This window comes from Lactuca serriola, chromosome 1 (genome assembly GCF_051521515.1).
Source record: "Lactuca serriola cultivar US96UC23 chromosome 1, Lser_US96UC23_V15, whole genome shotgun sequence".
Lineage (NCBI taxonomy): Eukaryota > Viridiplantae > Streptophyta > Magnoliopsida > Asterales > Asteraceae > Lactuca > Lactuca serriola.
The window spans coordinates 155613832-155626862 of NC_136408.1; the positions used below are offsets into that span (position 1 = coordinate 155613832).

Here is a 13031-nt window from a genome sequence, read left to right on the forward strand (position 1 = left end):
ACATGTTGACTACGCCCAACATACTCACCGAGTTGACCCGATTGACTCGGTTGACTTTGACCTGGATTTTGGCCAAGGTTAACCTTGGGGTATTTTGGGTGTTTTGATCTATATTCTGAGTTTTGGTTGCTGTATTTACAAAGGTGACCGGTAGAGTTGATTTTGGAACAACATGCTATTTCTGGTTTCTCATCTATCTGTGAGGTAAGTTTTCTCACTATATCCATGTGTCAAAGGCACCAATTCCGGTCCATTATTCATTTATATAGAATGCTAGCTGCCGTGTGATCTATACTTGTTTGTATGGCGGGGTTAATTACACCTTGGATCCTTAGCAACTATCAAGATCCCATTTTTATGACTTAAAATCCTTAGAAATAGCAAGATATGACAATCGCAAGTTTAGGAGTAGCTTTGACTCACAATAACTAAAACCATCGGACCAAAATCATGAAAAACTCTACGCTAACCTAGATCTAAACCAAGGAATCATAAAGTTTCAAGTTTTATACCTTTAGAGGCTTGCAAATGGAATGGAAGTTCTGGATCTTCAAGCTCCAAGCTCACCAATGCTTATTTAGTGGATTCATTCTTAACAACCACAAAAAAACTCACTCAAAATGCTCAAGGTCTTCACAAAGTAGATAGGGTTTCGAAATGAAAAATCGGAGGGAAGTGGAGGCTGAACATGAAGAGACCTCAAGGGACTTAAGTTGCTTAAATAGGGTCTCAACCCTAAAATTTAGGGTTTTGAGATCAGCTTGAGTACGCCCTACGTACACATCATGTACGCCCAATGTACTACATGAACTCCGTGTTCCATTTTAATGACTTATCCCCGATGTCCACTTCATGTATGCCCAACGTAAGGACCATAACTGCAAAGATTAAATATTTTGAGCCATGAATTGAAATACCTTGGAAAATGGATGTTACACAATATTAAGTCTTTTAAGGTAGGGAAGATGTAGTAACACCTTTGAAAATGATTCCACATCCATAAAACCATCTAGCATTAGATAAACAGAAGATTGTGGAAGAAGAAAAGACGACGACGACGACGATGATGATGATGATAATGATGATAATGATGATGATGGAATTGTAGTACTCTTCAGATCCTCTTCCATGTCAACATCCAATTTCGTATGAGGAAGTTTTAACTAAAAGAAGATAAGATCAAAAAATGGCCACATGGACACGACGTGTCCCTCTTCCATGCGTTAGCGTAGATGTGTCACACACAGGGACACATGACAACAGATGAATGATGCATGGCATAAAAATTAACACCTTGCATGGACACAACGCTTCCCCTTCTAAGCGTACGGCAGCCAAAATTTGGTGGCTATAAATAGCAGCCTCAAGGTCCTTATTTCGCACACATTTTTTTTCTGAAATCTATCTCTCTCTCTCTCTCTCTCTCTCCCTATTTCACCTTGAGATCTTATTCTATATGATTTGATTTCTTGTTCTTAATTATCAATAGTGAAGACCTGAAGCACTAGAAGGAACCAACAAGAAACGGATTAAGCGTTGAGGTTATGCTTGTTTTCTGATTCATTCGTTAATCAAATTAGTTGTACTTTCAATTAAGTATAACTTTATATAAGCTATACCCATTTTCATTGTTATAAAATTATAAACGAGATTAATGAAGGATCTAGGTATTAGATTCCATATTCATTAATCAGAAATAGTGTTATAGGTTAATGTGTGCTTGGCGTGCCTACTCTCTAGTTGAATTGCAGTTAGTTGTTCAAGTAATTGATCATTTGAGTTACACTAACTCATTTATTAAGTTAGCTTTGCTTGTTTATGTGTAATATTTTCCATGGATACCCCCTTCGGTAGAGTGGATTAGGTTAAAGGAATGGACTAACTAAGGATATCCTTTACAAAATTAGTTGGGGGAAGACGATCATGATGCTAATGTGATCAGTCTTCATATATAGGTATAGGTTAGAGGGATAGAGTAAGTGATAATATCCTTCACAAAATTAGTTGGGGGAAGATGATCATGCCGCTAGTGTGATCAATCTTCATATATAGATATAGGTGAAAGGTATGAACTAATGTAGGGTATCCTTCAAGGAATCATTTAGAGGTAATGCAATCATGACAAATGGTGTGATTAGTCTTGCTTTGACCATGACACATATATGTGATTAATCCTTATTAGTGTGTCCTATATATATTAGGATTCATATGCTATGTGAACCTATTTGGAGGTTTATGATTAATATAATGAGTGATTGTTGTGTTGACTCACTAAGTGTTTTCTCTTACCCCTTATTAATATTTTTTTCAAGACAATCAGAGAAGACCCCAAATTGATAGCAACAACATTCACATTACAAATTTGAAACTATTGAAAATTCAAAGTCTTTGGCTATTTATTCTCAATGTCAATGCTTTATGTAAAACTAGAAGGAATGATTTTTATAAATGATATTTTATTATCAGATTCTATTTGGGAAAAAATAGATCTTTTTTTCTTTTTGGAAACATAGTGTTACAATCTTGGTTTAATCCATGATCCAATGGTATTAAGGATATTATGATAGTGTTAAATCATATGTAGTAAAGTTATTAAAGCATGTAAATCATTGAAATGGTTTCAAATGAAGCTTGGTAGGGTTTAGAGATCATATGAGCAAAGTACAATGCCTAAAGAAGTAAACCATCACATTTTTTGTAGCATTTCTAGGCCATTTAACATAAGCTCGGGTTGACCTATATGACCCCTGGCGGGCCAAATGAAGGCCTAGGCAGGCTTGGGAGCGTAGTCTTGCCACTAAATTTTTTTTGCTCATTACTTTTGCATATATATTCGAAATCATGCACCAATTTTGCCAGAAGATTCTGAAATAATAAAATTTAATATTTATGATTAACATATTAATAGGGGACTTAATGGACTACTTAATAAAGTGTTGATACACTTTTTGATGCTATTCAGTGACCCTTGAGTTACTACATCATTCTTGAAGAGAAAGGGTGTGTTAGAAACTTCTACATACCTTGAAAGTGAAGAAGGATAAATTTAGACTAAGGTAAGTAATTACAAAGTGCATGTCCATATGAAAATAAATGATGTCTGTATGATATGAATAATTACTAAGTGTTTCTGCAAACTTGCTTGCTATATGGAATATAATATGTATCTATGTCTATATACATGAACTTATATATTCTAAACTATGTTTTGAAAACGTAATGACTACTATGAGTTTAGAATTATCTTTCTCATTACTATGTGCACATATATGTATTCATGCTAAGATGGGAATGGGATGAGTTTATGTGACAACCCGATATTTCAACTCTTTGTAACGACCAAAATGGGTCAAGTATTGTAACCACTTCTGAATAATAATAATTTACTTTCATAATAAAATGTACAAATAAGTTCTATTAAATTTCCTTCTATGATTAAATGTCTTTGAACCATGATCGTACGTGAAAAGAACGCCCAAATCCGACTTCATATAGCGAAGTTATGATTTTTCCAAGTTCGGCTTACCAACAGACAGCTAAAAACTCGAATCGGAAATCGAGCGACTTTTGGCCGGAATGACCTAAACGAGAATCGAAGGTCTCGACAATGGTATTCCAGCGGTAAAGAGTCTGGCAAAAACCGACATCAGATAAAGAAGTTATGAATTTTCAAAGAAATTCCTTAAACGCGATGGATTTTTAATAAATAATAAAAAAAATAATTTTGGAATTTGCCGACGGAGTCTAAACGAAAGTTGTAGAGCATAGTCTCACCTACGCGAGGATATAAAGACCATCGAAAACGGAGTTCGTATGAAGAAGATATGAATTTTTGAAGTTTATTAAATAAATTAATTATTTATTTAATTCAAAATTCGGATATTATCCGAAGGGGAGTCAGCATCCTCCTCCGAGGTACGCGCTGCGTACCCCTATACTCCCCGCGTAACCGAGGGGATTGGCCTCTGATCGTCCACGTCGCACTATCCGAAGAAACCGACCCATCCGACCCGTCCGACCCGACGTCCCATCCGACCCGGCGTCCCATCCGACCCACGTACCCAGCAACCCGTCCCATCCGAACCGAGGCAGTCGAGGCTTCGGTCACGCATGACGTACGCGTATGCGCTGCGTACGAGCGTACGCCCCGCGTACCGAGGCAGACCAGCCTTTCTATAAATAGGATGCGAGGGTTTCCAAAGAAAGGGTTCAATTCTCTTCTCTCTCTCTCAACATTGCCTCGTTTTCCGTGTTCGTTCAAACCCGAAGCTCTGGTCTTTTTGGCTCAAGTCCCGAAGGTCGATTTTGCTCCCGAGATTCCCGAGAATCCCGAGGAAAATCCGTTTCCCGAGACGAAACTCTGCCCGGTTTTCCATCTCGCTATCTCCAAAACTTTCAAGTGAGTTTCATACCCCTTAATCAACCGTTTTAATTATTCTAAATACTTTTATATGCTTTCAAGGGGGGGGGGGGGGATTACAAGTAAAACACACGAGTATTATCGTGTGTTACATAAAGAAACTCTTTTATATACTGTTATATATTCAAATCACATGCGATTTATAAACATTTAAAGGAACTTTTATATATATATAACATATGTCACAATAGCATTTTACCTTTTAAAATATAATGTTGTTGTAATGCATGTATAAACTAAACTGTTCTTAGATTTTTTTGTCTATCCTAGACTCTACACCAAAAATCTATACTTTCATAAACAAGTGATTCCTTTTCTCAATATTTCTAAACAAACAAGACACGCTTTTTGGAAACTATAATAGGTATAGTTTTACGAACAGATTTCTAACTCTTATGTACTAGAAATACATATTTCAAGAAGTTTACTTTCGTATACAAGAACAAACGTAACATTTTAACAAGCAGATCTGTTTTTATACCACGGTTTTGTGAGACACTAACTTCATGTACGTTCGAGTACACATTTCAAGTCCTGTATTATATACCAGAATCCCTTGGAGGGGGAGCGTGGTGTTTGTGTATAGATCTATACGGGCTTGACAACCCGCGCCCTGACTGTTAGCTGCAGTCCACCGTTTGGGGTGACAAACGTCATAACATTCCAATGCCTGAAGAACGTTGTGTATAGGCATTCAGAGCCAATAGTATGGTTATAAAACTCACAAGGGGTACTAAAAATGCATTGATTTACAAGGTTTTCAAACTCATTGGTTTTTTTACATTTACATACATTTTGGAAACAAACATTAGTCTTGAGTGAAGGCTACTTTTATACTAGTAGAAAATATAGGATTTTCTAAACACAAACAAACAGAGATAAAACATTTCATTTCATTCAAACATTGTCACTTAAATACTTATGAAATTCACCAGCTTAAATGTTGATCTACTCTTTCAAAATTACTTGTATGTCCCAGGAAATCAGTAATTTCAGGTATTCATTTCACTTTTGATGAAGGGATGCTGCGGCGCCAGTTTAATCTCGTATTTTGACATCATATTGTAATTGAGTTTTTGAACATGTAACTTTTGACTAATGTAAACTTTCAATTATATATATGATGGTTGTATTGCTTTCTTTACTATGTATTTATTTGTTACGCTACCACATGAAGTCATCCGCCCCCGAACGTTTCCGCCGTTCAGGTTTGGGGGTGTGACAGATTGGTATCAGAGCAATGTTTATAGTGAACTAAGTATATCGAACCACATAAGATATACAAACTATAAATGCTTAAGGGACTAATACCCTCTGACAAAACAAATTTTCTTTTTACACTTAAGCAGCATTTCGTTCAACTTAATTTGATAATTCATTTAAGTACAATTACATGCATACCACAAACTATTTTTCATGTATACAACTATACGAATATTTAGACAAGTTGACACTACGATTGAGACTCGATATATGTAATCAGATTTTGGACAAATATAGCGTGATCAACTATATTTGCCCAAGATTGGACCAACGTATATCGAGGAATGATCGTAGTAAGCAACAAGTCAAAACTTACCAAACCATTACAAGAATCAAACACAAGAACTTAAATACTATAGGAGTATTTGCTATCTAAACTAGTTAAACTTACATGTTTTACATGTTCCGACTTTATTCAATTCTTATAACCCCATTTCTCGTACAGTCAAATGGCTGGATTTCACCACCCTGGCGACCCCTACTTTCCCAACCAAGGCAACGGAGGATGGATCGAAGATGATCCCGAAGAGGACGAGGAACCCATAGAAGTGGGTGATGACTCCAGTACCGACTCAGAGCCGGAAGTTATCGATCCACCACCCATTCAGCCTCCCGTCTTCGTAAGGAACTTTCAAGGACCGACTCCCGTCTGGGGAAGTCACCTCCACCATTGGAGCCAACAGCAAAACCTACGCCCTCCCTACGGCATGTGTCGGGACTTCTATGATGTCCGCGGCGGAGGTTCGGCTGATCAAGCACTCCCGGTAATGGTGGGTAAGTTAGCCAATCAGTCCTATCAGTCTGGAGTACAAGCTAGTCGACTCCGGGATATCAACGTGGAAGTGCAGGTTCACACTTCTGACATCTGTAGGCTGGACAAGATGCAAGACAACGCCCAATTCCAAGCTGAAGCGTTTCAAGCGCAAATGATTGCAGCCCTCGCCGAACTAAGGGAACAACAAGCCGCTTTCGATAGGCGTCTAATGGAGTCAAAGCAATCAGATACGGAGTCAAGCTCCAAGCGCAACCTTCGACGCAAGTAGTGCTTGTCAAGGACTCAAATTTTGTTATAGCTTAGGACCTCGGCTAAAAGTCTTTAAATTTCTCGAACTTTGTAATCGGAGACCCTTATAGGGGTCAAATTTTCATGATCGTTGTAACAACTTTTATATTAATATAAGTGGCACTATTACTACTATGTTGAGTATTTCGTTCGAACCTTGAATGGTCTTTGTGAACCCAAATACTTGTTTCATACCTTCAGTCTTACAAATAACTTTCATTCTTCTATTCTAAGACTCATACTATCATCTGTTGTTGAACTATAGCGATTTAGTTCATGAGACACATACATTTTCCATTCTATGAAATCCTTATCCTTGTCTTTTCAATCTATAGTTGAAGGATGCCTCCGCGTAGGAATCCAAGGCGAAACAACGGTGAGGAAGCACCTATACCACCACCACCTCCACCACCCCAATTTGATGTTGTAATGTTTCAAGCAGCAGTCACCGCAGCGGTGGCAGCTGCCATGTCACAGATCAATAACTCAAGTGCTAATGGCTCGGGATCTGGCACACACCCATCCAACCATGGCGAGAGTCATGGACCACCTCGAGAATGCACCTATAAGGACTTCACTAATGCCAAGCCCCGGATGTTTTATGGTACTGGTGGTGTGATGGCCCTGAGGCAGTGGATTGAAAGGACGGAGGCAGTCTTTGAAATCTGCTCCTGCCCCGAGCACAGCAAGGTCAAATTTGCAACTTTCACCCTTCTCGATAAAGCTTTAACTTGGTGGAATGGCCACGTTAAAGTACTTACCCTAATCGTGGCAAACTCCATAAGCTGGGAGAGCTTGAAGGCCATGATGATGAGAGAATACTGCCCATGGGGAGATATTCAAAAGCTTGAACACGAGCTATGGACTCTCGGAATGGTGGGTACCGACATCGCTACTTATACCAACAGATTCTGCGAACTGGCAATCCTTTGTCCTGATATGATTGCTCCCGAGAGCAAGAAGATAGAAAGGTACATCTGGGGACTGACGCCCGAAATGCGATCAAGCGTGTTAGCTTCTAAACCTGACACCTTTGAAAGTGCTAAGGAACTGGCACAATCTCTGATCGACTACGGAGGTCATCAGAACTCAACCACTGCTGCACCAGCACCACAGAAAGGAAACAACAACAACAACAACAACTACAACAACAACAGCAACAACAACAACAATGGCAGGAAGAGAGCGTGGATTAAAGGGAAGGGTGGGTCTTCCCAAGAATCCGTAAAGAAACAACTGGTGTCAGTAAATGCTGCCATTGTACCTGCTACAGCCCCTACAAATACCTACCCAACAAAGCCTTATATAGGCAACCTCCCAAAATGCACCAAATGCAATTACCACCACCATGGACCTTGTCGAGATATGCAGTGCGCCAACTGCAGCAGGAAAGGACACACAGCCCGTTTCTGCAAGGAACCCGCAAAGCCGATCACTCAAGTTCCCGGTGCGGGTGTAGGGCAGGCTTGCTATGGTTGTGGCGAGGTGGGCCACTACAAGAGAAACTGTCCTAAGGCAGCAGGCACCGGAGGTGTGGGACGAGTTTTGGCAATAGGCCGCGACGAAGCTGTAGCTGACCCAACTATAGTTGCTGGTACGTTCCTTCTCGATAATTCATACGCATGCATATTATTCGATAGTGGAGCGGAGAGAAGCTTCGTGAGTCAAAACTTTATTCATTTACTTAAACCTAAACCTAGCAAGTTAGAAAAATCATTCACTGTAGAGATGGCCAATGGAAAAACCGAAAACACAAATTGCATATACATGGGCTGTACATTAACATTAGACGGCCATTCTTTCCCAATCAATCTCATGCCGGTTCAAATTAAAAGTTTCGACGTCATAGTCGGCATGGATTGGTTGAGTCTTCTTCGCGCCGACATCATGTGCTTTGAGAAAGCAGTCCGTCTTAACCTCCCTAACAACGAAACATTAGTTATCTACGGCGACAAATCTAGTGCAAACCTTCGCATCATTTCGTGCATCCAAGCTCGAAAGTGCTTGCGGAAGGATTGTCGAGCATTCCTAGCGCACATCGTCGATACAAGTCAAGAACTGAAGGACATCAAGAGCATCTCGGTAGTACGCGACTTTCCCGATATCTTTCCAGAAGAACTACCAGGATTACCACCGCAACGCCAAGTCGAGTTCAGAATCGACTTAATTCCAGGAGCTACCCCAGTAGCGAAGTCGCCTTATCGTCTTGCACCAGCAGAGATGCAGGAACTTTCCAGTCAGCTTAATGAACTCCTTCACAAAGGATTCATAAGACCAAGTTTCTCACCTTGGGGAGCACCGGTCTTGTTTGTAAAGAAGAAAGACGGATCGTTCCGTATGTGCATCAACTACAGAGAGCTGAACAAACTTACTGTCAAGAACCGCTATCCTCTACCCCGTATTGACGACCTATTCGATCAACTTCAAGGGGCGAACTACTTCTCCAAAATAGACCTGCGATCCGGATATCACCAATTACGAGTTCTAGAGGGGGACATTCCGAAGACAGCCTTCCGAACTCGTTATGGACACTATGAATTCGTGGTGATGCCATTCGGATTAACCAATGCACCAGCAGTATTTATGGACCTAATGAATAGGGTATGCCGCCCTTACTTGGATCAGTTTGTCATCATCTTTATCGATGATATACTTATCTACTCTCGAAGTGAGGAAGAGCATAGTCAACACCTACGAAAAGTCCTAGAAACACTGCGAACGGAGAAACTCTATGCGAAGTTCTCTAAGTGCGAATTTTGGATTCGAAGAGTCGAATTTTTAGGTCACGTGGTTAGCGAGGAAGGTATACACGTGGACCCCTCCAAAATTAAGGCTATTGAGAACTGGTCGGCACCAAAGACACCTACAGAAATTCGTCAATTTCTAGGTCTAGCTGGCTACTATCGCAGATTCATAAAGAACTTTTCGAGCATTGCGAAACCTCTTACTTCATTAACCCAGAAAGGTGTGGCCTTTGACTGGGAAGCGAAACAAGAGAAGGCATTCCAGACACTAAAGCAGGCCTTGTGCACCGCACCGATACTATCCCTCCCCGAAGGGATAGAAGACTTCGTAGTGTATTGCGATGCTTCAAACCAAGGACTTGGATGTGTTCTTATGCAGAGAGGGAAGGTTATCGCTTATGCCTCCCGACAGCTTAAGACACACGAAGTGAACTATACGACACACGACCTCGAGTTAGGAGCAGTGGTATTTGCTCTGAAGATCTGGAGGCACTACTTATACGGAACAAAGAGTACTATATTCACCGATCACAAGAGCCTTCAACACATTTTCGATCAGAAGGAACTCAACATGCGCCAACGACGATGGGTCGAATTACTAAATGACTATGAATGCGAAATTCGTTATCATCCTGGCAAGGCCAACGTAGTAGCCGACGCCCTCAGTCGAAAGGAATACACTGGTCGGAGGGTCAAATCTCTGACCATGACTATCCATTCCCACTTATCCACACAAATTAAGGAAGCACAAATGGAAGCTTTGCAACCTGAAAATGTGGCAGGTGAATCCCTGCGAGGAATGGAGAAGAATTTAGAAGTCAAGGGTGGCGGAGCCTACTATCTCATGGACCGAATCTGGACCCCAAATCATGGTGGTTTCAGAAACGTAGTCATGACCGAGGCTCACAACTCAAGATATTCCGTTCACCCGGGTTCAGATAAAATGTATCTGGATCTTAAGAAACTGTACTGGTGGCCTAACATGAAAGCAGAAATTGCTACCTTCGTGAGTAAATGTCTTACTTGCGCTAAGGTTAAGGTCGAGTATCAGAAACCGTCAGGACTACTACAACAACCAGAGATACCGGAATGGAAATGGGAGCGGATTACTATGGACTTCATAACCAAGTTACCCAAGACGACAAGTGGACTCGATACCATATGGATCATTGTCGACAGATTGACCAAATCCGCACATTTCCTACCCATCAAGGAGACTGACAAAATGGAGAAGCTTACAAGAACTTACTTAAGGGAAGTAGTGCGACTGCATGGTGTTCCGATATCCATTATCTCCGATCGAGATAGTAGATTCACTTCAAGATTCTGGCAGTCACTACAAAGTTCCCTGGGAACTAGGCTAGACATGAGTACAGCCTACCACCCACAGACAGACGGACAAAGTGAGAGAACAATACAAACTTTAGAAGACATGCTGAGAGCCTGCGTGATTGACTTTGGAAAGGCATGGGATATTCATTTACCCCTTGTCGAATTTTCATACAACAATAGTTATCATACAAGCATAAAGGCTGCTCCGTTTGAAGCCCTCTATGGTCGAAAGTGCAGATCCCCTCTGTGCTGGACTGAAGTTACCCAGTTAGCTAGAGGAAGAGTTCCTGAAAGCACTCTCACAGGTCCGGAGATCATACGTGAAACAACAGAGAAGATCGTTCAGATTCGTGAACGATTGAAAGCCTCAAGAGACCGACAGAAAAGCTATGCTGACCAAAGGAGGAAACCTTTGGAATTCCAGGTAGGAGACCACGTCTTATTAAAGGTCTCATCGTGGAAGGGTTTAATACGATTTGGAAAGCGTGGGAAACTAAATCCAAGATACATAGGGCCTTTCGAGATTCTTGTCAGAATCGGCCCTGTGGCTTACAAGCTTAACCTACCGCGCGAACTTAGTAACATCCACCCAACCTTCCACGTCTCAAACTTGAAAAAGTGCCTGTCCGACGAGACTCTTGTTATTCCACTCAACGAGATCGAGATCAACGAGAGCCTCAACTTTGTGGAAGAACCAATAGAAATCATGGACCGAAAGGTCAAACAAACAAAACAAAGTCGCATAACCATCGTGAAGGTTCGCTGGAACGCCAAGCGGGGACCCGAATTCACATGGGAACGCGAGGATCAGATGAAACAAAAGTACCCTCATCTCTTTCATGTTCACTAGTATCTTTACTACTTTAAATTTCGGGACGAAATTCTCTCTAACGGGGGGATGATGTGACAACCCGATATTTCAACTCTTCGTAACGACCAAAATGGGTCAAGTATTGTAACCACTTCTGAATAATAATAATTTACTTTCATAATAAAATGTACAAATAAGTTCTATTAAATTTCCTTCTATGATTAAATGTCTTTGAACCATGATCGTACGTGAAAAGAACGCCCAAATCCGACTTCATATAGCGAAGTTATGATTTTTCCAAGTTCGGCTTAGCAACAGACAACTAAAAACTCGAATCGGAAATCGAGCGACTTTTGGCCGGAATGACCTAAACGAGAATCGAAGGTCTCGACAATGGTATTCCAGCGGTAAAGAGTCTGGCAAAAACCGACATCAGATAAAGAAGTTATGAATTTTCAAAGAAATTCCTTAAACGCAATGGATTTTTAATAAATAATAAAAAAATAATTTTGGAATTTGCCGACGGAGTCTAAACGAAAGTTGTAGAGCGTAGTCTCACCTACGCGAGGATATAAAGACCATCGAAAACGGAGTTCGTATGAAGAAGATATGAATTTTTGAAGTTTATTAAATAAATTAATTATTTATTTAATTCAAAATTCGGATATTATCCGAAGGGGAGTCAGCATCCTCCTCCGAGGTACGCGCTGCGTACCGGTGAGAGTACTGTCGGAAGTTTGCCCTCTGGCTAATTGGGTATCACCCACCTCAGCCCAGCACAGAGGGGATCTGCACTTACGGCCGTAGAGAGCTTCAAATGGAGCAGCCTTGATGCTCGTGTGATAACTGTTATTATAGGAAAACTCGACAAGGGGTAAATGAGTATCCCATGCCTTCCCAAAGTCAATCACGCAGGCTCGCAACATATCTTCTAGAGTTTGGATGGTCCTCTCACTCTGTCCGTCGGTCTGAGGATGGTAGGCTGTGCTCATGTCCAGCCTCGTTCCTAGGGAATGTTGTAGTGATTGCCAAAATCTTGAGGTGAACCTACTATCTCTATCGGAGATAATGGACATAGGTACACCATGTAGCCATACGATTTCCCTAATGTATGTTCTCGTAAGCTTCTCCATCTTGTCGGTTTCTTTGATGGGCAGGAAGTGTGCAGACTTGGTCAATCGATCAACGATGACCCATATGGTGTCAAGTCCACCCGTTGTCTTGGGCAACTTGGTTATGAAATCCATAGTGATCCGCTCCCACTTCCATTCCGGGATCTCTGGTTGCTGCAATAAACCAGAGGGCTTCTGGTACTCGACCTTAACCTTTGCGCAAGTAAGGCATTTACTTACGAAGGTAGCAATCTCTGCTTTCATATTAGGCCACCAGTATAGTTTC

The 13031-nt window shown here is 41.0% G+C and overlaps 1 protein-coding gene across 1 annotated transcript; it reads left to right on the plus strand.

Annotated features, from left to right (window-relative positions):
• The first annotated feature begins 8513 nt into the window (after positions 1-8513).
• LOC145063115 (uncharacterized) lies at positions 8514-11672 on the plus strand. Its single transcript, XM_079010712.1, has 3 exons — positions 8514-8930; positions 9105-9446; positions 10524-11672. Exons 1-3 carry the CDS (start codon positions 8514-8516, stop codon positions 11670-11672), a joined length of 1908 nt encoding a protein of 635 aa, XP_078866838.1.
• The last annotated feature ends 1359 nt before the right edge of the window (positions 11673-13031 follow it).